This window comes from Lytechinus pictus, chromosome 3 (genome assembly GCF_037042905.1).
Source record: "Lytechinus pictus isolate F3 Inbred chromosome 3, Lp3.0, whole genome shotgun sequence".
NCBI classification, from domain to species: Eukaryota; Metazoa; Echinodermata; class Echinoidea; order Temnopleuroida; family Toxopneustidae; genus Lytechinus; species Lytechinus pictus.
The window spans coordinates 5279855-5306716 of record NC_087247.1 but is presented as its reverse complement, the minus strand read 5'-3'; the positions used below and the strand labels follow the sequence as shown (position 1 = coordinate 5306716).

The window sequence follows — 26862 nt, the reverse complement described above, 5'->3', positions numbered from 1 at the left end:
CAAATTATAATTTTCGCAATAAATACGTGCTCTTGCGACTGGCAGAAATGTTTTCATGAAAGTAGTTTCAAAGCAGAAGTATAGCGCTATTTTTTTTATATTAAATTTAATACCTGTGACATCATGATATTCAGCCTCCTGCTCAAAATTTTCCTCTTATGTACACCTATCTTTTTCTCTTTGGGGGGTATTTTTTTAATTTTTTAATTTATTTAACATATATTTATACTTTGAAAATAATATTAATGTGCCGTAGTTAAGGCAATATTCTCCAATCTCCAATATATTTTCTCAACGTCGGCAGCAGAAGTGCCTCAAAGTATCTTCATTTTCTGTCTCCTGCAAGATGAGAAATATGAAAAATAATGTTATTATAAAGACATTTACAGATTAAATAGAAACTTGTGCATTTAAATTACCGAGTAAAAAATTATGTTGTATTTATATCACCATGATAACATTTAATTTCTGAATTCATTTCCAAATATTCTAAATTCCACTTTGCATTCATCTCATACGACAGTCAAAGAAAAAATCCGGCATGTATTTCATTGAGAAATGTGAAGATGCATCAATGCATATCTTATGCTACACTGAAGCAATGTCAATCCAGTGAGTTAATAGCTTTTGCTAAAAGTAGAGCAATGGCGCTTAAACCGGATTGGCAAAGTTCCGAAAATTGGATTTAAAAATCTAAAGGAGCTTCAGGATTGATCAACTGAATGTGACATGTCACTGAGAGTATATAAATGCACTGAGTTAACAGTCTGAAAAAAAACATCAAATTTTAGAGGAATTGTTTGATTTTCGTTACTGTTTTGCGGAATTTACGGCAGTCAATTTATACAAATCTGAAGATGAATATGTCATAACATATTGAAGCATTGCAAGTTGCATTCGGATTGAGATTTGGAGGAATAAGAGGAGAATGATTACCGTCATCTTCAGGACTGCTGTCATCTTCCAAGTCTCCTTCGTCTCTCCTCTTTCTGTCTCCTGAAATGCGATGAAAATTATCATTAATAAAAAATAAAAAATATATAAATGGTATACAACACTAACGAACACAGTGGTGTGTAACTGCACGGGTGCCAACCATAATCATAGGTGAACTAAACAAAGAGCAATACTAAAGAAACATGAACAACAATCCAGAGTTAATACCGATAATCTGATAACAGTCTGATACGATTTGCAAATTAAGCGGACTAAATAGTAGGAAATTTGATTTGATTTTCAATTACATTTTCATAATTCATGGCAGTCAATAAAAATTTTTAACTTAAAAAATTGTAAAAAAGATTAAAAAATCCGCCAACTTATATTTGGTGGATTGCAAGTAGCATTTGGATTTGGAGGAATAAACGGAGTAGAATTACCGTCATCTTCAGGACTGCTATCATCTTCTAAGTCGCCTTCGTCTCTCCTCTTTCTGTCCCCTGAAACAGGAATACGATTGTCATAAATCCATTACTATTCAAGTAGTATTAAAAATATATACATACTGTATATTTCATTTGATTTTCATCTAATACACTTGCCCACTAGAGGCACAGGCGACACCGAACAAAGTAGTAATAATGTATGAACAAAATTAGTAGTTGATGATAACAGTCAAATAACATTGGGAAACACCGGCCAAGTAAAATTTACATGAAGTTTAATTTATTTTTATTCATTCACACGGAGTTCACGGCGGCCAATATATTCAAAATTTATCGAGAATGTAAATGTGTCATAGCTTATAGGTTGAAGGATTGCAAAGTCCCATTCAGGTTCAGATTGGACATGTTGGAAGGACTAAGGGGGTGTTGCAAGAAAATATTTGCAATCGATTGCAAATATTCTGTAGCAATTTTACAACTGATAAAGGAATTTTCACTGTAGCAAATGAGATTACACTCCATGTTTCAAGAAACAGATCAGCAATCAATCATGAATTTGCAATTAATTGCAACACTTATGACTGATTTAGGGACCCGAAAAAGACTTGCAACACCCCGTAATAGTTAGTAGAGAAGGATTACCGTAATCCTTGTCATCTTCAGGACTGCTATCATCTCCTAAATCTCCTTCGTCTCTCCTCTTTCTGCCTCCTGAAATAGGAATATAACATCTATTGATTCCATTACTATCAAATGACATAACAAAATGTAACATTAAAACGCTCTGGAGATTATATTATTGCCATGTGTCCATAAGATGCATAGGTGACACTGAAAAAAATACATTGACAATTTAATAGCAATTATAAATAATTGCTGTTGATTTTAAAGAGTCTGATAAATTCACGAACCAACCGAGCCCAATATTACAAAAAAAGGTTTAAATTGATTTTAATTCACTCTTTGAGAGCTCGTGGCAGTCAATATTATTCAGAAGTCATTTAGAACATGGAATTTTAACTTAATAAGGCATAAGTTAAATGATTCCAGTCGGGGGGGGGGGTGAAAGTTGATCTCGTATTTAGATTGAGGGGAGGGGTAAGAGTAAAATGATTACCGTCATCTTCAGGACTGCTATCATCTTCTAAGTCGCCTTCGTCTCTTCTTTTTCTGTCTCCTAAAGGGAAATATAATTAATCATTATTATTATTTTCACTATCGATTTGCAGTAAAATTGTAAATATCAATAATGTTAGCAGAGATATATCGTTCCGCCCCTCAGAGGCAAAGGAGTCACAAAACAAAATAATAATCAAGCAAGGACAGAATTAGTAGTTGACGATGCTGGCAGTCATAAACATTGAGAAAACCAGGGAAGGGAAATGTTACAGGAACTTTTACATTTTCAATGGCCATGATGGCTGCTTTGGAGTTATTGGCAGTTAATATATAACATAGGTCAATTAGACTATATAAACCCCTCAAAAAAAGTTTGGAAATCTGAGTTTGGCCATTAATTTCTCCCAACTCCCAATTTCACACAATGCATATTTCATATCATTCTAAAGATGATTCAATTCTCTTTAAAATGATACCATGCTTGTTATGATCATGCCATCACGAAAAGAGCAGGATTCAAAAGTGTTGGATGAGGTCTAAATTAAAAAGCTGCAAAACGAGCAGAAATAGTCATGAAGAAATAGTCATAAAGAACATGATTTTTTTTTGTCTGTGTCAATAGACATGAAAATCCATTCAAATCAAGCCCCTGCTTCATTTTTTAAGTTTTGTTGTGGTTTATGTAGTGATGTTTCAGTGATATAACATGGTTTCAGTCGTGGTATGAAATACCCATGCATGTCTGTTATGTGTTTGCTTGTGCAGAGGAGTGTTTGATTCCATTTTTAATGTAGGTGCATGAAAACAAAAGAAACCGCTGAAACCCACTCGTCACCACGGAAAAAAAGAACAGTGACTTCCAATATTGTGTCATTTTGCAACTTTTGAATTTTGACCTTGCCCCACATTTCAGGGCACTGCACCTCCATGTGAACCATAATCATATCATGTATGGTATAATTTTAAAGAAAATTAAATGATCTATTCATTGGTATCCATCACACATTAATTTTCACTAAAACCGAGGAGGGATTATCGATCAAAGTCAGTTTTCCAAACTTTTTTTGAGGAGTTTATATACATATATATATATTACTTTACAGGGTATGAAGCTGGAGGATAGCAAGTAGAGTTCAGATTTAGATTGGTAGGAGTAAGTGGGAAAAGAATAATTACCGTCATCTTCAGGACTGCTATCATCTTCCAAGTCACCTTCGTCTCTCCTCTTTCTGTCGCCTGAAACATTAAAGTTGCCATTCATTAATATACTATTATTCAATTATGGTATTAAAATTATATTTACAAATAACATTAACAAAGATTATGTGGTTGTATTGTGCACGTGCCCGTCAGAAGCAAGGATTATGATGACGCAAAAAAGCAAGTAAAAAGCAAGTAATGATAAAGTAAAAACATAATTAGTAGTTGACGATGCTAACAGTCAGATATAATTAGCAATACAACCATGCTAAATGTTATGAACCTTTTCATTGATTTTCAAATACTTCTTTGGAGTTAATGGCAGCCAGACTACATATGGCTCATTTAGAATATATATTTCATTCTAATATGTTTAATAAGTTTATATTACAGTCTTAGGACTGCAAAAAGCATTCATAGTTAGATTGAGAAGTAGTAAGAAGATAAGGATTACCGTCATTTTCAGGACTGCTATCATCTTCCAAGTCTCCTTCGTCTCTCCTCTTTCTGTCTCCTGAAATGGCAATATAATATACATCAATCCATTAATATTTTGTGACCATAGATGAGCAGAGAATGCCAGAGTAACATTGTGTTAATCTCGGTTGCTTCCTTCCCTCGCTTTTGAGAGGTTTTTTTTCGAGAATAAATATACACCTATATTTGACCCCTGGAAAACTTATACTTACGCCCCGAGTGCCACGGAAATGTTGTGAATTAACCCACCCCCTCTAAATAATGAACCCCTATTTGGAATAGTTGCCCCTCCCTTCCAATAAAATACAAACATAGTGAGTGACATCATCGGCTCTCTCATTTGCATACCACTGAATGTATTGCGCATATAACTGTCTTGTGAAAAATCAGCAAAAAAAAATTATAGCTTCCTTATTCTACATCCAAATTTGATGAAATATAATTGGCCAATTAACAGCAACCTATGTTAACCAGGGTGACCAAATGAAGGTTTGAATTAAATCTAAATGGCAGTAGAGTCGAAAGGTAATATAACTCTTCGTTTGATTATGTTCTTTGCTGTGTTGTGTTTCGGGAGTGTCTGTTTTAACGTCATTTATCATGTTTAAGATCCTACTGTGCCAAACCATGATGGTATATAATTTGCAAAATGATATAAAATATTGAAAGCACTGTGACTTTATCGGTAGAATTTATTAATAAATATATATATATATATTCTTACCATCTCCGTCTTCTTCGTCATCTTCACAACTTTCATCATCTTCGCATTCATCTTCTTCGTCTCTCTTCTTTCTATCTCCTTAAATGAACAAAAATGAAATTTGAAAAAATATCTTTAAGAATCCTTTATACGGAGAAGTAAAATGTAAACACATTTAGCCAAGATTTATAATAGCTTACAACGTCAGTGATTTTTTTATTGAAGGAAAATAGAAAACATTCCCATTCTGAACTCAGATTAAAGCATATTAATCCCATAAAAGTGAATGCCACTATTCCGATTAACGACTAGATTATGTGAATGTGTATGCACCAAATCAGGTAGGACGTAGAATTCATTTTTCGTGTCTATGCGAATCATGATAGGGTAGGCTTTTTCTGAACAATAAAAAATATTTTACGCAAACAAATCATCAGTTTGTCTAAATCCTCGTAAATACCACCATGACTACACGCTTTCATGCGATATACCAACGGAAGAAAATTTACCGCAACTGTCGCAGTCGTCATCGTCATCATTTTCGTCCTCATCACCGCCACTATCATCATCTTCCTCTTGAAGTTCATCACAATCCTCTCCGCAATCTCCACTATCACCGTCCTCTTCCCCATCGCATTCATCTTCATCACATGCTGAGCTGTCATCTCGTCTTAACCGCTCAGCTAGGGAAAAAAGAGAAAGTGGTATTTTTAATCTCTTTAAAGTAGTGGTCACAACGCCAGAACATTCCTGGAGCGGTGAAAATTTTTCATCACCGCTCGTTACCGTTCACCACCGTTTAACATCAGGTCACCGCTGATGACCCTCCTACCGCTCCGAAAGTTTTGAGCTGCACAAAATATTGCAAGCGGTGAGGAGCGGACAATTTTCTGCTCCAGCAAAGTTCACCACCGCTCCAACAACGTCCAGTAAAAGTTTGGCACTGCTAGACGGAAGTTCGTGGACGCTAGGGTCCGCTAGGCCAACGCAGAAATATTGAAAACTGGACGACCGCTGCGGTGATTAAACGTTGCACAAACTTTGGTGGAACGGTTGTAAGCGTTTTACGAGCGAACACGGGATTGCTGGAACGGTGTCGGGCGTTGAAGCCGCGATCCATTGCGGTGATGAACTTCGGTTTGGCGTTGGTATGGAGGTGTCACCACTAAACAATCGCTAAAGCAACGCCGGCTTCAGCGATGCACGGCTAAGGCAACACCCGTGTTTTCGTTTTTTTCCCCATTTGCGCGCGATGACGAGCGTTGTCGAAATTCGACCCCCTCTCCCTACCATTAAGGACCGCTCCAGCAAAGTTCTGTCGGTGTGACCACCCCAGCAAAATGTTGATTTGAATAAATAGAGAAAAATCAAACTAGCATAACACCGAAAATTTCATCAAAATCGGATGTAAAATTAGAAAGTTATGGTATTTTAAAGTTTCGCTTATTTTTCACAAAACAGTGATTTGAACAATTCGGTGACATGCAAACGAGTCAGTCGATGATGTCCATCACTCACTATTTCTTTTGTTTTTTATTGTTTGAATTATACAATATTTCAATTGTTTACAGATTTGAACGTAGGGACCGACTTGACTGAACCATATAGTATTAAAGAATGCAAATTCCACGTGTATAGGGAGGAATTAATCGCGGTTTCACTTGACAATGAGGAGAAATTTAGAATATTTCATATTTCATATAATAAAATACAAAAGAAATAGTGAGTGGATGACGTCATCAGTCTCCTCGTTTGCATACCGACCAGGATTTCCATACAACTGTTTTGTGAAATTAAGCGAAACTTTGAAATGTCATAACTGTCTTATTTTACATCAGATTTTGATGAAATGTTTAATGTTATGCTTGTTGGATTTTTCTTTTTTTATTCAAATTTTTTTGTTGGGGTGGACTTGTCCTTTAACAGATCAGCGCGTTAGCAGTTAAGTTATGATGAGCTTGTTCTCCAATGGGCCATAATTTCATTTGGTTCGTGTGCCATTTTTGTTGTTCTTTTGAAGACTTGTGGGGATAAGATTATAGCGCCCGCATAGGTGGTGATTTCGGGTATTAAAGGGGGACGTGCCCTCCCCTCCCAAAGAAATAATCAATCTCAATATGAAAAAAAAATGTTAACACGCTGAAGGCCAACTTATAACATGTTATTTAGTATATACCATAATATTATTTTCTATTGACATGATTGACTATTTCACCAATGGACACCTATTTAGCAATTGTTTCTTTGACCGGCATCCTTTTCAATTATATTTTGCATAATTCGTTTGAGCAAAACGATACTCTTGCGCATGGTCATAGCTCATGGCACAGAAATTGCGTTGAAATCAGGGGTTTGGGCGACAACAGTATGTTTTGGAAGGGGGTGAGATGATCTAAACGTGACAAATTCTTTTATCAGTAAGTATCACTAGGGTAATATCGAGTTACACGACTCATAGCTATCATTTTTATACCACTCATTTTTCTTCCGGCTTTCCCTTACTTTTCTTTTTTTTATCCCCTTTTCTCCGTTTTTGCTACTTACAGAAAACATAGGAAACAGTTGCCTCTGCCCCCAGTAGCGACGCCCCTTATCAGGGGTATAGTGTAATAACCTTCTGAAAGTATAAATTATATTCCTTTGCATTTTTTTCTGAACATGCTGAACGTGTATAACAGGTGAGACGGGAAAGTTATAGCATCTTGTACAGTTTTTTTTCCCAACATCGCCAGTGAGACGATTGGCATGTTTGGCTTATTTCGTGTTTTTTTTTAAGTCAGCCTATACTTACTTGGAGCAGCCGTTGCGATTGTGATGAGAACAAGAACAGACATTAGCATCATCCAAAAACGAGACATCTTGTGGCAGGATCTGTGTGGATAACGACCATGATTTTATTTACGAAAATTAGTGGTCATAGCAATATGTATGTGACTAAGGAATAATTATAACGATACTCCTGGTAGACACTAGACACAAGAAAAAAAAATACATAATATCTTTATCAAATTATAATTATTACAAATACCTGTACACCAAAACATCAAAAATTATAGAATTGTATATATCATATACATTATGCAATTTTTTAGACACTGCGAAACTAAATATTCTGTCTATTTTCATTTCACATGTTTCAAATATTAATTGCGCGGTGATCATCTTGCAATAATTTGTTTGAACTTTAATTTTGTTTTATTGCAGCATTTTCAAATGAGTCACAGGATCGAGGGTCGAATAATTAATTTTGATTTCGATTGTTTTTAAAAATATTTTGAAACATTGAACTACTGAAATGATACGTTAATTCACGATAGCTTACTTACCGTTGTTTTTGCTAGGCGATTCGGGTAAGGTCTGTCCTTTATTCACTTTCCAAACTTGTTTCACTATTTCACTTTGTACCCTTGCAAGTGTTTCACCATCTACACTTCGGTCGATGCTCTCTGTTCCTTGGGAAACCTTCATCCTGCATTTATACTGTCCAGAGTGGTCATTTGAAACGCATGCCAAACTAAAATGAGTCACATTTTCCACACGAGGTGATAGCATCTTAGAAGTGGACAGTGATGGTTATCTTGGCGATGCGTGAGGGATTACGATTGTAACTTGATGTTCGTCGAACAATTCACGGACACTCGCACAGAAAAATAACAATAGAATGAAATACTTGTTAAAACACTGAACCATACAGATAATCGCAGGGGTTGGACTATTGTACATTTCTTGAGGGGAGAGGGGGTGGGGTGTTTTGGCTTGTCTTGCTTGAGACCGATACTGACCAAGCAATATCAGCTTTCGTGTACATTACATTTGATAAGGAAATCATAATTATCCAGTCACGGAGATTAATATTAATGTGTAATACTTTTGGTTTGTAAAAGACTGGCCGGATTATGGGGACTCAGGGGCTCAAGCGATATTCGCTTACAACAAATTTGTGCTTAATGCGCATGCTCAAATCTTTAGTTGTATTGTTGTCTACATAATGACTTCTACGCTTTTTCAAATACCGGCAGACATACACGTCTCGATGAGATAAATAGATTATGTGAATGGATAAAGAGTAATGCTTCACCCTGAATTGGTTGAATATACATTGATGGATAGGAAGTTAATAAGAGAGATGCTTGGTGACAACAAATTGTCAAAAGGGCAAAGTTTAAGACGTGCTTGAGGCTCTTTTGAGTTGAAGCGCAAGTAAATCGCTGCCCCAGTGTGCCGTATGCGTACTCGAAAATTATGGATCTTTATGTAAAATCGAGGCTTTTGTATTTACAATTTACTTTTTAGTTAATTACATGGTAACAGTCAATAACGTTAATCTTAATGTTATAAAATACACGGTCGGACCAAAATCACAATTGTATACAATTTTCTCACATAATTTTGTCAATACACCTTGACCAAACTGATAATTTTTCATTAACAATATCCTTTTTGTACAACAATGTAACATTAATTTCTTAAAATTGCTGTCAAAGATGCGAAGCAGTTCATCCAACAAACTCATGCCTATGCATACGACGTCATTATCTCATAGCGCCCTCCCTCAGAGGATATACATGTAGGGATACGCGAAAAGGGAGATCACTGCAGATCACCGACGCATACCACATCACTTTATTTTAATTACATGACTCAAGGCAATCACTACAGCCTCGACAATGGCGGCGCGATTACATTGTTCATAATGTTCATGTTATCATGTTTCTTATTGTGATACAGCTCACCATGATAAATGTCCGTCAATAGCGTCAACTCTGCGACGCCATTTTGTCCACTCACTTTGTCATGGTTCTTCTTCTTTTTGTCTTTACTCCTCAACGTCCCATATCAGGAACCACCCGAGGAGTTGAGCCTTAAAAAAAACGACAGTGCTCTCAAAATACTCTGCCGTGGGTAGTGTAAGCCTACCACTGGGCCCTGTAATTCTTTGCCATGCATCCTGCATGATCAACTAAACATTTTATGAATGTATAAATCAATTCATACTTCACTTTCACTCACCGATAGCAAAGAAGGGATGGAAATTGTAAATTCAACACATGAAGAAACTTGTCAAAGAAAAATGACATCTCCTGTTTTCCAAATACACTCAGACACTGGGAAATCTTGCGCAGGTTATCTGATATGCCTATGCACATCAAGGCAAGTTAGAGTGCGTCCTGTAGCAGCTCGATGTACACCATTGTTGAGTTTCATTGACAAGTTGTTTATGCCATGCACCACTTTCTTTATTGAACGATGAAAGTATCTGTACTGATCGCTCAACCATAAATGGCACATTCCCCACCCTCTCCCCCTTTATTCTCATTCTTTTTTTTCTTTTTTTTTTATCTATGTAAATAATAATAATAATAATATAGGATTTGTATACCGCACGTATCCACCTGGCTAGGTGCTCAAGGCGCTCCTACATATTACCGCGGCTAAGCTAGTCTACCGATTCTGGTGCGCACAGCTTTTTGAGGAATTACTTCCTGCCGGTGCCCATTTGCCTCACCTAGGTCGAGTGCAGCACAGTGTGGATAAATGTCTTGCTGAAGGAAAACACGCCATAGCTAGGATTCGAACCCACGACCCTCTGTTATGTTTTTATTTATGTTTACAAAATTGCTTGTTTCGTTGCCCATGTGTTTGTTACAAATAGATTGACAATTTTCTTGCATTTCGATGCACTTTGTGCAAGACTTCGTTTTGTGCCGTCATCATCGTTGTTTGGTTTTACTTTAATCGTTGATAGGAAATAATTCATTTATAATCTGCCACTAAAATAGTTCGTTCCTATATATTCTTCAATAGTAAGGCTCAATGAACTTTGTGAAATACACATAGCCTAGTTGTCGCACACTAAACACCTCAGTAAAATCATCAAATATATATTTTGTTCTTCTATTTATTGAAACAGAATTAAGTTTTTCGTGCCATATGTTTTACATTAAGATATCCACGTATAAGATAATGACAACGTACTATGAGCACATGAGCAGAAAGGTTCGATGTACTTTTGGGCAAAACACGTAGCTGCCATGATATTCATCATTTTCAAAACACTTCAGTAATAAACACTGTACTAAAAAAGTGATATACCGGTGTATGTATATCAGTTAGATTTATGTCGTAAGGATCCATATGGCTTCGAAATTCAAATCGATAACAACATGGCAAGGGGCATATCACGTGATACACCATACACAGGAGTACGATGGGTAGGACCTGAATATCTTGGAGACACTTCGGCCCGTATTCTGAAGTCGGTTTAACTTAAACTCAGATTTAAAGTTGTGGTTTAAGTATGGATAGCCAATTGTTACATAAATCACTAACAGTAGAGATATCATATTTGAGCTCATTTGGCTCTCAAATCATTCATAATTGTCTAGGAAGTATAAATAGATGATCGTCTTCACCATCGATGAATCAGGAAAGAGCACAGTAAATATAAGGAACATACAACCTAATAAAACAATTCTGACACATCTGGCTTCCCATAATTTTAACAGAGAGTTAGACCATGATCTAAGTTAAACCTGACTTCACAATACGGGCCTTTGAGTCCTTCACACGATACCTCTCAGATTACGAAATGCAATGCTAAAATATTTTCTGGTCATCATGTACACACTGGGGTATTCTCCTATACAGCAAACTCACGATGGCGACATCTTTCATGTGGGATTTGTTCACGTTTACACGTCAAACAAATCACGTTTACAGATCACGTAAATTACATTTACACATCACCACGTGCTCTGTATCAAATCATATCACAATCAGATTTATATTATGTACTGTATATTCTTCTCGAACCACGCCTCCTCTCAGTAATGAGTTTTAGCAACTGCAACGGGGACGGATTCAAGAACAGGGTAATGTATTGAAAATGCCAGTCAAAATGAAAAAGAACAGCTAGGAGGTCATTGTCGAAATATGGTGAACGGGAACTGCAGGTCGTCCCTAGATTCGGAGCTGCTGAAAAAGTTGCAAGATTGCTTTGTCATGAAGGGCTGTTGGCAATATATTATCTACGCTCAAGAAAGTGCATGCGTAGTGTGGTTGTAAAAAATTCCCTATCATTATTTTCATGATCTTTCTGATCACGCTAATAAGGGAGAGTTATTCCCAGTTTCCTATCACTGAACCATAAAATGATATTTTTTTCTATCTATTTTTCCAAAGTTTGATTGATGAATATGATACGATAAGAGTAGTTCATCAGACAGTCACTCGAAACAAGATTAATTGATTATACTGTATAAATAGGATAGCTCGATCGGATTATGAGAGTCAGACTTATCGCAAGGTGACCGTTCAACATTCCCCGAGACCAGGTGAGCTGCAAATTCCATCTTGTAAAAACGCATCCTGTCGTAATGCTTCTATGACTGAGATTATAGTCAGTATATTTGATAATTTGTATTTGAATTCAACTTTTAGTAGCACACCAAAAAAAATTCTCATATTGTTTTAACAGATCTAGTTGTTTAGCAAACATGAAAGGCTCACTTCTGTTGATAGCATTCGTGATCGTGGGCATAATGGCAGGTAAGTCAAATATTCATTAATAACTTTCATAGCTAGGGCGAATCGTTTATGCTTGTGGTTTAAGCATATAAACAGAGTAAAATCTAAAGTTAAAAAAATTAAGGAGTAATAAAAAACAAATACTAGCTCAGTTTTGCATTTTTTGGTAAAAAAGTTATGTATGTCCTCGTGTGCAGTTAGCGGGTTGATGACGTCGTCTTCTCACATATTCTTATGCATTTTATCATAGTTTGAAATTATGTATTGTACTAAATTTTTATCGTCCAGGAATGCCAAAATATGATTTTAGTCACTAATTCAATGAGATAATTATGCTGAGACTTATTTTTTATAAGGATGGCATGTTTTTTTACAAATAATAAAAAGTGTGTACTTCTCAAATAATTCTGATTTCATGATATTTCTATGAAAGTTTGAATTTCACCTTTAAGCATTAATATGTATATACGAGCTTGATTGTAAAATTTGGCCTAAATTCATGAAGAGGTTACAAATTTGAAACAGTCATTAAAATACGGAGAAATATAGATAATTAAGTTTGCCTTGAAATGAGGGGCATCATATGATATGACAAACCTAACATGAACTTAGATTAGATGGTTTAATATGAAACATAAAAACTATAGGATGTTGTGTATGATTATTGTTTACCTGTCATTTATTTATTGTTATTTCATTTATTCGTTTTTAGAGCAAACCAATTCTTTCATACTATTTGTTGTGATGTTTGTTTTTTATCTATTTTGAAGATTACTCCCTAGCTCTCCAATGTTATTCATGTGAGAACAATGGGGACAAGGGTGAATCATACTGCCTGGTAAATTTACAAGATGAAATGTCTCCCGTCGAATGTGACCAAGGCGTCACAAAGTGCTACGTAAGTTTATTATTTGTACGGTTAAGACATTGGCGAACCTGTTTGTACATTGTTTGGGTGCACGTATGGAGAATGAGGAATTATTTGACAATTGAAACGTGTAAAGGTGGCATTATTAATAGGGCTTAGAGGGGTTAGAGTTAGGATTGTAATAAAGTCTTTTTGGTTCAGAATTATGTAGATATTTAATCACTCGTCTTCCTCTTATTTTTGCTTTTCATTTTCTCCTGTTTTCTTTTCTTCTTCTTGCTTTCCTTCCTTCCTTTTTTCTTTTATTTGCCCTCTCTACAAGTATTGGGGGAGGAACACTTCATATTGTGTCCCCCATTAAAAAAAGTGGGGGACACCATGCATTGGCGGCGGAAGCCAAAAAAATTAGGGGGACCAGTAACATATTTTAACAAGCAAAAAAAAAGGTTATCAACCAAAATGTAAGGGGGGAACGACAATTTTTTTTGACAAGCAAAAAAAAAAAGAAAAAGAAGGTTATCAACAAAGAATCCCCATCTCAAATTCAGGGGGGACAGGTTCCCCCCGCTTCCGCCGCCTATGACACCATGCATGGTGCTTATATCAATTTGACAAGCAAAAGAAAGAAAAGTTTTATTCCAAAATACAGGTCATTTTCGTCCCAAAAAATTTGACAAAAAAAGAAAGGGTTTTTTGTTAATGTAGTCACACCGTCCATAATTCTTAGGGGTGCAGCCTATGCAAATAATACAAGCAGCACCCCCAATGAAAATCTCTGGGGTGCTTCAGCATCCCCAGCACCCCCGCTTTCCAGGTCCATTAAAAACTTGTCACCAAAAGAACTTAACGTGTTATTTTGTATAATTGAATGGATTCAATCAATATACATGTACAGCATATGAATAGGAGTGGTCTGCATAAATTTATAACACATTCAGGCTCGTTATATTTTATAGATGAGACTTATCAACAACCTTAACCACGATAATATGAAGGTCGAGACAGTTGAAATCGAACGGCGTTGCAAGCAGAACAGCGATGATTGTGAATTACAAGGTGATATGAATGTTGACGGTAAAGAGTATTTAAACTACTCGGTTTGTTGTATCGACGACAAATGCAACGACCAGAACATGCGTAAAATACACTCCGAAAATTAAAATGAAAAGAAAACTGACAGACACATTACATTATTTTCCGACTTCAATATTTATATTTTACCCCCCCCCCCCCGCTCCTCTACTACTGCATCTGCCCACCCCTTTAGAGTCACAGTCCCAAAGTCAAATACTTCTCTTCATCAATCTTCATATATTTCAAGGACGGCTCGGCTGTGGAATTCACTCCCCTCCAACACATTCCCTTTAGCTCTCAACAAGGACAGATGTAAGAACAGCGTTAATTCATATTTTAAAGGAGAATGAAACCTTTGGAACAAGATAGCTTGTGTGAAAGCAGAAAAATCAAAGAAACAGATTAACGAAAGTTTGAGAAAAATCAGGCAAATAATGATAAAGTTATGAGCATTTGAATATTGCAATCACTAATGCTATGGAGATCCTCACATTGACAATGCGACAAATATGTGTGATGTCACTTGTGAACAACTCTCCCCATTACTGTAGTATATATTTCACTTAAACTGCCTCTTTTATCACATCTATCTGTAGATCATATGTTCTTTCTATAGGAGGGCATATAATACAGATTTTTAAAGAATACATCATGGATAAAGAGTTTGTATCACCATAAGAAGAAGCAAAAAGATACATTTTTGGGGTATTTTATAGTCCATCAAAGGGAAAGTTGTTCACATGTGACATCACACATCCTTGTCGCATTGCCAATTGGAGGATCTCCATAACATTAGTGATTGCAATGTTCAAATGCTCATAACTTTCTCATTATTTAACCGATTTTTCTCAAACTTTCTTTGTTCTTTAATTTTTCTGTTTTGACAGAAGCCTACTTGTTCCAAAGGTTTCATTCCCCTTTAATAGCTTGATGTAAAACCTTGTATTTTTAATTTAATTCAAGTGACAGTCATTGGCCACTTTTCATCATTTTATGATGGCCTTATCAGGCCCAAAGAACAATCTAACAAAAAATAGAAAATATGATATATGATGATATTAACGAAACAACAAGAAAATATTGTTAATATATTAGGAACAAGGTGAGAATAGCATAACGTTGGCGAAGTGGCTCGGGTAATGAAAAAAGAACGGCTCGACTGCTGTTCGAGATTTTGATTTTATTAAATATAAGTAATTTGTGATCATTTTAGCACTCTGAAATAATATGTTGAGCAATGAATGAATGAAAGCAAAAATCCCAAAAGCCAAACACCTTACCCGGACATATTTGTAAGCATACGAAATAACTAAAATGAAAAAAAAATGACGGTGATCATAGTTTTTTATCAGAATCATATTAACAAATTGTATAAAAATTAGGATTTCTTGTTCATGTTCTTCCAGATATTATATCATCCAAAGATTGTTTTATCTAACAAATGGCCCGTGTGGAATCAGTGATACCTCTTTCCTGGAGTCTGTTTTACAAAATCCCAAGTCATAAAAGATAACGTAACATGTATTTGGAAATGTGTAGTGAATCCATAAAACTTGGTGGTAATAATCAGGAGTAAAATATAGAAAAAACCCGTCAAAAAAAGTTTGGAAATCTGAGTTTCGCCATTAATTTTTCCCAACTCCAACTTTAACACAATGCATATTTGACATCATTCAAAATATCATTTAATTAACTTTAAAATGATACCATGCCTGTTATGATCATGCCATCACAAAAAGAGCAGGATTCAAAATTGTTGGATTTTGGTCAGAATTGAAACGCTGCAAAACGAACAGAAATAGTCATGAAGGGTCATTACAGAACATGATTCTTTTGTCTGTGTCAATAGAGATGAAAATCTATTCAAATCAAGCCCCTGCTTCTTCATATTTTATGTTTTGTTGTGGTTTATGTAGTGATGGTTCTGTGAGATAACATGGTTTGAGTCGTGGTTTGAAATACTCATGCATGTTTGTTTGTTTCTTATATGCTTGCTTGTGCAGAGGTGTGTTTGATTGCATGTTAATGTTGATGTTAAGGTGCGTGAAAACAATTAAAAGAAACCGCTGAGAACTCACTCATCACCACGGAAAAAAGAACAGTGACTTTCAATATTGTGTCATTTTGCAACTTTTGAATATTGACCTTGCCCCACATTTCAAGCCACTGCACCTCCATGTGAACCATAATCATATCATGTAGGGTATCATTTAAAGGAAATTAAATGATCTATTCATTGATATTTACTAAATCCAAGGAGGGATTATCGATCAAAGTCAGATTTCCAAACTTTTTTTGATGAGATTATTTTTGGTGACTGACAGGTGATTTACATGTGCAGAAACAACCCTTTGGAACCATCTTTCTGACACTTACCTTACTCAGACAAACGTTGATGCGTTCCAAATGAACTAAATGTCTATTTTTTTTAAGTGATGACTGGATTAGTTTAAGGACTTGGGTCACAGAATCTGGGAGAGAGCTTTACTGTACAAGTGGGATATCTTTTCGTGATTACTCATGTTCCTTTTTAATGTTCGATTGCCTCATTCTAATGTAAACATACTGTCAGTGATAAATATATTGTAATTGGATTATATGGATTGATTTCTTCATGTTTATGAATATTGTGTATTGGCATAACCCTAGGTAATCAAATGTGATACATATAAATGCTATCTATAAAATATGTTATGGCAAATACTGTGAAGCCATTTTGCCTACTTTTTGCTGATATAGATAGATAACAGCCCTTTACTTTTCCTCTTCGGTCTGCATTCAGACATTAATTTTTGAAAGGGTGGTAAATTATCTCTACATTTAAGTTACATTTCTGGTGAAGTTTATAAACGTATATGGTGACATTTGGAGGTGTATAACATTAAAGCATATTAAACGAAAACTTCAATTTTCCTCTTATTTTGGTATATGTGTATATTATTCCTTTATTTTTGTGGGTGTATCTCTGTCAGAACGAATGTATTGATTCGATAACTTTTCTGACGAGTTTTGCAAACGTCTTTTTGGGAAATCAAAAGCTATTTGCGAACTTCTTTGAAACCTATAATTTGAAAACAATTTTGTTTCTAATAACTTGAATGCAAACTTTTAAGAACTTTTTTTCATACATTTTTATGAACAGTGGTAAACACCTCGCAAGCATTTGCAGCTCAGTGAAATTCCAAAAAGGGCTTTGTTTAATCGAAAGATAAGTAATATTAATCTAAAAGAAGAAAGCTAACATAACTGCCTATATGAATTTCATACATATGTTTTCTGTTACTATATCATGTACCTACCACTCTGTCATTCAGCCTTCTTCACCCTCTAAAACTCCATCTATCCCCTCCCCCCCCCCCCCTCTCCCCCTCTTCCTCTCCCTCTCTCTCTCTCTCTCTCTATCTCTCTCTCTTTCTCTCTCTCTTCCCCCTATTCCATAAGTTGTCTGAACTGAAAAAGACATGTCATATACCATCTATCTCTTCTTGACTTAAGTGAACATGTATTTCCTTTTATCAGTTTATACAAACAACATTCCATATAACCTAGGCCTATATAAGTTTTGACGATAAGTCTATTGTGAAAATAAAAAATAAACGATCATATCTGTTACCGTCATTCCCGTGGTATTTCCTTCGAGGTCCTCTCAAGAAAATGAAAATTCTCATCTCCAATGTATAAGCTATATGTTGTGCATTATGTTTTATCATAAAAACACAGAATTTAAAATATCTTGATGAACTTGTATATTTCGTGAGGTACACAAAAATACAATCGCATGACTTCATTACTGCTAAAATGAGCCATACCAGGATATTATCACCTACTTACACTCAAAACTTAAATAATTGATCACACTGAACTTATTAACACACCAATTACTAGCTCATAATCATTAATACCACAAACACTGCATTAGCAAAACAATCATATTTCTAGTGGGAAAACGACGAGGATATGAATAATTCATAGCAAGGGCAATTTACTTGATTTGTTAAAATAGGGTGAGAAGTTTACTAGGACCATCATCGGCATCGTCGTCGGTGAAAGATGCACAACCATCGTCATCTGCGCAATCGTCACCCTTGCCGTCATCATCACCGTCATTATCACAATTATCGCCATCATTACAATCATCATCACCATCATCAGTAGCCGTGTCATCTCTACCGTCATCGTCATCACATTCAACGTCATTATCACAATCGTCATCATCACAATCATCATCAGCATTGTCATCATCACAATCATCATCATCGCAATCATCATCGTCATCATCGTCATCATCATCTTCATCATTGTCGTCATCAATATCACAACCGACGTCGTCATCACAAGCATCATCATCGCCGTTACCTTCGCTGTCATCATCGATGTGGCAATCATTGTCAACACAGTTATCTACTTCATTGTCATCACAGCCATCTTATGTATCGTCAAATCCATAACGATTGGTCAGGGCGCCATAATTGTCAATTCCAACCGCTTGACAATAGTTTGGGTCCATTTAATGCATCAGTATTCCTCCTGTCAACTTAAGTTATCGAAATTAATAATAACAACTGTAAAGGGTTTTTTACGACCTCTTATCAAATTCATTTTATTTAACGCAAATTATAAGGAACGTAGTACGACTATCTATTTTTTTGAAGGAGTCGTTTGCAATCAAAACCATCATCAAAGTTGAGGTTTTGATGGCATAATGTCTAGCAAAGTACCTAAATGATAATGATTGTATAAATCTCAATTTTTGAGCAAGCATTCTAAAACAAATCTTCGTTACAAACTTCAACACAGGGCACGCATGGGCCTATAGAAAAGATCTGTATTTTGTTTTTCTCTCACTCTCTGAAGTTACACATTTGGAATTTTAGAATGACTGTTAAAGCCTATCTTTAGTTTTGGTAACCCCCCCCCAAAAAAAAAAAAGGGCATGTCACTATTACAATTTATTACTAGATAATATCAATGCAGGTGCCCTAAAGCTGTTGTGGTGGGAAGGATATAAACGAAAACATGTTTTTATTTGATAAATTTAAAGATTCTACATAAAATCTAATTTGATCAGGGGACCGAACAAAATTAAATATCTTCGTATTCTTTACTTGTTTATAAAATTATAATATAATGCATGCACATGATTTCATTAGGTGATCTATCCTCACACGAGTTGAGGCTCTATTCAACCCATTGCACGAGTGCAATGTGGGTGAACACAGCCTCAGCGAGAGTGGATAGGTCGCATAATGGACGAATGAAGACATGCATCCCTTGGTTTATACAACGAATTTTCTAGATTTTGTTATTTGACAATAAAGAAGAAAAAACTAAATCAGATGGAATTAAGGCCTATTTTTCCTTTGTCTGACAATTCATTTACTCTGAAAATATTTTTATTTTCCCCCCGTATGATAAACAAATATATCAGGCTTTGAGAAAGTATAGTGGAATTATTTATCCGAGGTTGGTCTGGCAATTACTATTTTTCCCGAGGGGCGAAGCCCCGAGGGAAAAATAGTAGTTTGCCAGTTCAACCGAGGATTAATAATTCCCACTATTTGCTTTCGAATGAAACGCCTGATGTATTTGTTTTATATCCTACTTTTAATAATTTATAACCACAATCTTTGCGCTGAGCTTGCAAAGTCCAGTTACTTGCCTTGAATTACCTCCTTTTCTCCGAGCCACCGCGCTCAGCGAAACGCAGATGAGTGCCTGCGCCGACGCATCGCGGGACTTGCCCGGGAGAGATAGCACGCTGGCCGGTGCGCCCGAGAGTTTAGCTAAATATCCAGTTTTCTAAAATAGTGACGTCAGAATATTGGTATAGCGAAAAATATATCGAGGTCTGACGTCACGCAACATCATAGTTGAAATATATTCGGTCACATGATGCTATTTGAACCAATCACTATACAGGGCGGTGTTTCATAAAGCTGTTCGTAAGTTAAAAGCGACTTTAAGAACGATTGGTGATCCTTTCTTGTGGTAAATTATATGTTCATTGGTGATTACTTAGCGCGTAAGAAAGGTTCACCAGTCGTTCTTAAAGTCGCTCTTAACTTACGAACAGCTTTATGAAACGGTCTCCTGGATTCAATTTATGTAGGATATAAAAACAGTTAATTGTTTTGTTCTTTGGTGACGCACTTTGATTCATGAATCTAAATGCGCACAGTCAGCCCTGTTGATGCGCTTTCTTCGATATGCGCAAACACACACACACACAAAATGTTCGTTCACACACATGAAGGAGAGATCTCAACCGTGCAATGGAAAGATACAAAAATGGACGGTCGCCGTGCAATGGAAAATAAAATTTGCATGTAGCACAAAATGGATCAAATATTGAATGGCTTTCAACCAATCAAATTACAAGAATCGTTGTATGAGTTTTATAATACTTTTTCAATCATGGAATGGGCTGAAAATTCCAGGATGTAGGGGAAGGCGGGGTAAGTTGAGCATAGGGGCAAGTTTTGCCACCACCCCCAGTCCGATAATGAATGAGTTAGACATTGTGTTGGTGTCATGTATTGATGACCCATCGCATAACCCCTGACCCCACCACATTGATTTCAACTTTGAAACAAAAAGTACTTTCTTAGAGGGAAATATATAGATTTCAGCAAAAAAAGTAAAAAAAAGTGTGTGAAATAGATAAGTGCTTTTACACACACACGTCTTTAAATATAATAAAGACATAAGAACAACATTGTTAGTCCAGGTATGGATCTTCATTCTTGTCATAGTCTTTAACATGATGGATGCATAAGAAATGTGTGGATGCGAAATTATCGCATCCAGTTCGGAATGGGGTAAGTTGAGCCAGACAACATGGGGCAAGTTAAGCCATGGTATTTCTTATGGTAATCAGTGGCGTAACAGGCGGGGGGCAGGGGGAGGCAAGTTGCCCCCCCCCCCCTGGCGGATTTCACCGGGAAAATAAAAGAAAAACGGGGGGAAAAAAATGAGGGAGAAAGAAAGGGAAAGGGGAAGGAAATGGAAAAGAAAAGGAGGTAAGGGAAAGAGAAAAATGAAAAGAAAACGAAGAAAAAAACTTTTTTTAATGGAAAAGGAAGGAAAGCGGGAAAATGTACGAATGAACATTTGAGAAAGGACAAATCATTGAAAAATAGGCCTATGAAATGCGATAGCACAGTGGGAAAGAAATTAAAAGAAAACAAAAGGGCAAACAATAGCGGGAAACGAAGGTAGAATGTATTTAGTCAAAAGCTAAATTGGAAAACAAAGAAAAGGGACAAGAAAAATATAATAATAACACGACCGGGCTGCCGATGATTGAAATTAAAGAGCGGGAAGAATGGACTGCATGCAACATTGTGCTATAAGCTTGCTAAATTTTATGCAAATAAGCTACCGCGGGGCTTTGCCCCAGACCCCACGCAGTAGGGGCTCTTCATTTATAACCTTCAAATGGCTGTATAACGCCCCCCCCCCCCCCTGTTCAGTCACGTTCAATCACTAGCATACAGGCGCGGAGAAGGGGGGGGTCGTACGTGGTTCCACACCCAAGAGGAAATAAAAGAAATTTTATAGGAGACAACGTTTAATGAAATGAATGGAAACAATGAAATGCGTTATTTGCTGAAAATAATGGAAAAATCTATCACATAATTATAATTTAATTTTAATAGGCATTTTTTTTTCAGCTCGCTTTGCGCGCTGGCAACATTTTACACAATTTTCCCACATTGCTATGTTTTGCCCCGTCAAAATATTTGGTTCATTACGCAACTGGGTTGAATAAATGTGTTGTGTAAAAGCTGTATTCTGTATATGACCGCGATTTGATTAAAATTGCGGAAATCTGCGAGGTTTAAATGGCTTTGATATCAAGAAGTTCCGGGGGCTCCGCCCCGGACCCCAAACGCACAGCACTGCGTATGGAAGAGTTGGGCCATGGCCCCAAAAGGTTCTACAGACAAGAACAACAAAAAAGGAAGAGAGAAAAGCAAAGGAAAATTGTAGGATATGATTTTAATTACTTAATATAATGTCAAAAATAGCTCAAAGTTAGATTCTCATGAAAAGTTGATTTTTTTCTTGCTCGCTTCGCTCGCTCGTGACTTATATATAAAGCAGCTTTTTAGCACATGTGCTATACTGCGCCCCTCTTTGTTTTTTTATTTATTTTTTTTTTTTTTTTACTATTCACGCTACTGCCGCAAAGAATCCTGTTCACAGTGGCGTACAAGACCACAGTGACAAAAAAGGAGTCTAAAGAGAGAAGAGTGAAATATATTATTCTCTTGCTATTATGTCAAAATATATCACAAAATTGGATTTTTGTATTAAAAAGATCAAAAATTTTGCTCGCTCGCTCGGAACTTTTTTAAAGATAAATTCTGGTCTTCTCAAAATAGTCGCCTCTTTACACCATTACGCCTGTTCATACCATGATATGACCGGGAAATTTTTGGCTCTTGCCCCCCCCCCCCCTGGCCACCGACCCCTGTTACGCCGCTGATGGTAATGTATATAAAAATAGAAAAAACCTTAAAAAGCCATCGATATGCAGGCAGAATTGAGCAAATTTACATAACTGATCTTTTCCTTTTAGATGATGTTAGTATTTATAGAGAATTGGCAAGTGAAAAGACTTTAATAAAAAATTGATATGACGGTTCTTCCCCCATACATTTTGTACATAGTTTTTGTGGCTCAACCTACCCAAGAAGGTGGCTCAACTTACCCCACAGATGGGGCAAGTTGAGCCATTTGACATCTCCTTTTTTTAAAGGTGACAATGACTTTCAGCGTGGGGGTAGAAAGTTATATATAGGTGAAAAATATTTCAGAAGAATTAAATTTTAAGGCAAGGTACTTGCAAAAAGTGTCATAACTTACCTCGCCTTCCCCTAATCTTTGTCAGTAGCTTTTTATTTTCTTAGTACTAATAATTATGTAGAGTAGATGTCCAAACGCCTATTAAAAAAAAAAATACCGAGAGATGGCGCTATATTTCAATCTATATAACTCGAACAAAGATTCTGGCCATCTGATTGGTTGAAATGTTTTCAATATTTGGTCCATTCTTTACAGCATGCATTTTTCGCATTGCACGATGACCGTGCATTTTTTTATTTTTCCATTGAACGGTACGCTAGCGCTCCCTCAGTTTGTACCACTAATCATGTGTGTGTCTACTTCCCTTATTGTGTGTTTGAAGGTGAGGGTGTGTGTGTTTGCGGGCATGAATTAAGCGCAGATCAAACTAGACTGATAGTCCAGGATAGGCCCCATAGAAAATTGATTAAAAACCTTGTTTTTTCATATATACAATATTTTTGATGGATTCTTGTCAATTCGAGGGTGCTGATTACGAATCTGAATTATGCCACTCGTGTAACCTTGAGCATTTTCCGCAAATTGGCAAAATCCAATATGGCCGCCAAAATATGCAAATTACCCATAAAAATCATAAAACTGGCAGCAGATTTAAAATGTATGTAATCGTGTTGCGTATGAATCCAAAATTGCACGGTTGGTGATGTCATTGCAAAATGGGCTGAATGAACGATATCAAACAACCAATCAAATCACAGGGATCTATCTAGGTGTCATATAATGCCCTATATTATGTCCTAATCTAAGTAAAACTTCACGCTGGCCCCCGTAAAAGCCTTTTAATGTTTACTTTGGCTAAATTTCCAAAGCTACTATCACATAAGTAGAATTTATTCAAAATTATTTTAAAGGGCTCTGGCTCGCTTCGCTCGATGTCGAATTATACAATTTTTTTCCACATTTGCTATGCTCTGCTGTCTCAGGATATTTCGTTTTACCCGCAACTGCATTGACGTTATTATGTGTTGTGTATGTACCCGCGATTTGATAAAGTAGTGGCCATCTGCAATGTTTAAAACGATCACAAGGTTGTGGGGGCTCCGCCCCAGAGCAGTGGCGGCGCCAAGGGATGAGGCACGGGGGGGATTTTCCCCAGTGAGTTGGCCCCACCCCTGAAATTTTGAAAAATAAAAAAAATGTTGTCATAAGCCTCCTACTAAAGCTGCAAAATGCTCCAAAACAGCTTTTTCGTTCTTTCACTTTTTAAAATTTTCTCATCCATTCACTGTTCTACAACCGAGAACAAAAAATAAAAGATTAAAGAAAAGGAAAGGAAGATGTAAGATATGAGGTTACTTTCTGAATATCATGTCAAAATCAATTTCAAAGTTAGATTATCATGTTGGGGTAATTTTTTCTCGCTCGCTTCGCTCGCTCGGGACTTATATTAAGCACCTTTTTGCTGCGCGCGCCATACTATGCCCCCTCTTTTTGTACTTATCATGCACTGAGGTTCGCCCTATTGCTCGGGGTACAATCATTTAAAAAAAAATCCTGTTCATACCATGATATGACCAGGAATTTATGGCTCTTGCCCCCCCCCCTCCCCGGGCCAACGACCCCTGTTACGCCCCTGCTCTCTTTCTCTGTCTCTCTCCCCTTCTGTTTCTCAATCTTTATTTCATTTTGCTTATCTACATAATTTATATTGGTTCATGTTTACAAAACTGTTTGTTTCGTTGTCCATGTGTTTGTTACAAAGAGATTGATATAATTTGATAACAATTTTCTTGCATTTCCAAAGTTGGGGTTTATATTGAACCATGTTTTACAATATAGTAGTTAAAAATATTGCAATGTAATTCATTCATGTTGTGGCATTTTCAAGGTCGTATATGTGACATCGTCGGAGCCATGTTTTGCATAGAACTGTTGCATGAAAGTAAGTAAATAACTGCAACTTTATTTTTATACTTTAATTCTCATTTTAGTAAAGTATCACCATGGTAGTGATACCAAATTTGTTTGTACTCTTTTCATTCCATCGTTGATTTCACATAAAAATCTTTCTTCTCTCAGTATTTTTAGCTAAAACATTGTCTATGCAATTTGTGCAAGACTTCGTTTTGTGCCGCCATCACCGTTGTTTGGTTTTACTTTAATCGTTGATTGGAAATAAACTAACTCGTGTTATTTTCTTCTGTCACTAAAATATTTAGTTCATATATATTCTACAATAGTAAGGCTAAATGAACTTTGTGAAGAACACATAGCCTACATGTAGATGTCACACACAAAACATTTCAGTAAAATCATCAAATATATATTTTGTTCATCTATTTATTGAAATAGAATTAAGTTTTTCGTGCCATATGTTTTACATTAAGATATTCACGTATAAGATAATGAAAACGTACTATGAGCTCATGAGCAGAAAGGTTCGATGTACTTTGGGCAAAACACGTAGCTGCCATGATATTCATCATTTTAAAAACACTTCAGTAATAAACACTGTAGTTAAAAAGTGACATACCGGTGATTGAATATCAGTTAGATTTATGTCGTAAGGATCCATATGGCTTCGAAATTCAAATCGATAACAACATGGCAAGGGGCATATCACGTGATACACCATACACAGGAGTACAATGGGTAGGACCTGAATATCTTGGAGACACTTCGGCCCGTATTCTGAAGTCGGTTTAAATTTTATTTATTTATTTTATACTGCAGGGTAGGCCTGTTCAGTTCTTAAAACTGCTTTACTTAAACTTAAACTCAGATTTAAAGTTGTGGTTTAAGTATGGATAGCCAATTGTTACATAAATCACTAACAGTAGAGATATCATATTTGAGCTCATTTGGCTCTCAAATCATTCATAATTGTCTAGGAAGTATAAATAGATGATCGTCTTCACCATCGATGAATCAGGAAAGAGCACAGTAAATATAAGGAACATACAACCTAATAAAACAATTCTGACACATCTGGCTTCCCATAATTCTAGCAGAGAGTTAGACCATGGTCTAAGTTAAACCTGACTTCACAATACGGGCCTTCGAGTCCTTCACACGATACCTCTCAGATTACGAAATGCAATGCTAAAACATTTTCTGGTCATCATGTACACACTGGGGTATTCGCCTATACAGCAAACTCACGATGGCGACATCTTTCATGTGGGATTTGTTCACGCTTACACGTCAAACAAATCACGTTTAAAGATCACGTAAATCCCATTTACACATCACCACGTGCTCTGTATCAAATCATATCACAATCAAATTTATTTTATGTACTGTATATTCTTCTCGAACCACGCCTCCTCTCATTAATGAGTTTTAGCAACTGCAACGGGGACGCATTCAAGAACAGGGTAATGTATTGAAAATGCCTGTCAAAATGACAAAAAACAGCTAGGAGGTCATTGTCGAAATATGGTAAACGGGAACTGCTGGTCGTCCCTAGATTTGGAGCTGCTGAAAAAGTTGCAAGATTGCTTTGTCATGAAGGGCTGTTGGCAATATATTCTCTACGCTCAAGAAAGTGCATGCGTAGTGTGGTTGTAAAAAATTCCCTATCATTATTTTCATGATCTTTCTGATCACGCTAATAAGGGAGGGTTATTCCCAGTTTCCTATCACTGAACCCTAATGATATTTTTTTCTATCTATTTTTCCAAAGTTTGATTGATGAA

General features: G+C 36.2%; 2 protein-coding genes across 2 annotated transcripts; both read right to left on the bottom strand.

Annotated features, from left to right (window-relative positions):
* Positions 1 to 216: 216 nt before the first annotated feature.
* Positions 217 to 8375, bottom strand: LOC129256002 (S-antigen protein-like). The gene is made up of 11 exons (XM_054894313.2): positions 8211 to 8375; positions 7676 to 7755; positions 5394 to 5567; positions 4906 to 4983; positions 4159 to 4218; positions 3681 to 3740; positions 2503 to 2562; positions 2028 to 2096; positions 1380 to 1439; positions 937 to 996; positions 217 to 339 (listed from the first exon to the last, which is right to left on the bottom strand). The coding sequence occupies exons 2-11, from the start codon at positions 7740 to 7742 to the stop codon at positions 326 to 328; spliced, it is 702 nt and encodes a 233-aa protein (XP_054750288.2). The 5' UTR covers positions 7743 to 7755; positions 8211 to 8375; the 3' UTR covers positions 217 to 325.
* A 9972-nt stretch (positions 8376 to 18347) lies between these two features.
* LOC135153781 (prostatic spermine-binding protein-like) lies at positions 18348 to 26344 on the bottom strand. The gene is made up of 3 exons (XM_064097916.1): positions 26327 to 26344; positions 20023 to 20152; positions 18348 to 18778 (listed from the first exon to the last, which is right to left on the bottom strand). Exons 1-3 carry the CDS (start codon positions 26342 to 26344, stop codon positions 18348 to 18350), a joined length of 579 nt encoding a protein of 192 aa, XP_063953986.1.
* Positions 26345 to 26862: the final 518 nt, after the last annotated feature.

What these genes read in the sequence shown, in the direction of transcription:
- LOC129256002 (XM_054894313.2), bottom strand. Translation starts at nt 7,742, where the DNA reads ATGTCTCGTTTTTGGATGATGCTAATGTCTGTTCTTGTTCTCATCACA. An exon ending in TGACGAAGAAGACGGAGATG is followed by an intron (nt 4,219 to 4,905) that starts GTAAGAATATAT and finishes TTGCCATTTCAG; the next exon opens with GAGACAGAAAGAGGAGAGAC. An exon ending in TAGCAGTCCTGAAAATGACG is followed by an intron (nt 3,741 to 4,158) that starts GTAATCCTTATC and finishes TTAATGTTTCAG; the next exon opens with GCGACAGAAAGAGGAGAGAC.
- LOC135153781 (XM_064097916.1), bottom strand. An exon ending in GGTGGCTCGGAGAAAAGGAG is followed by an intron (nt 18,779 to 20,022) that starts GTAATTCAAGGC and finishes ACGATACATAAG; the next exon opens with ATGGCTGTGATGACAATGAA.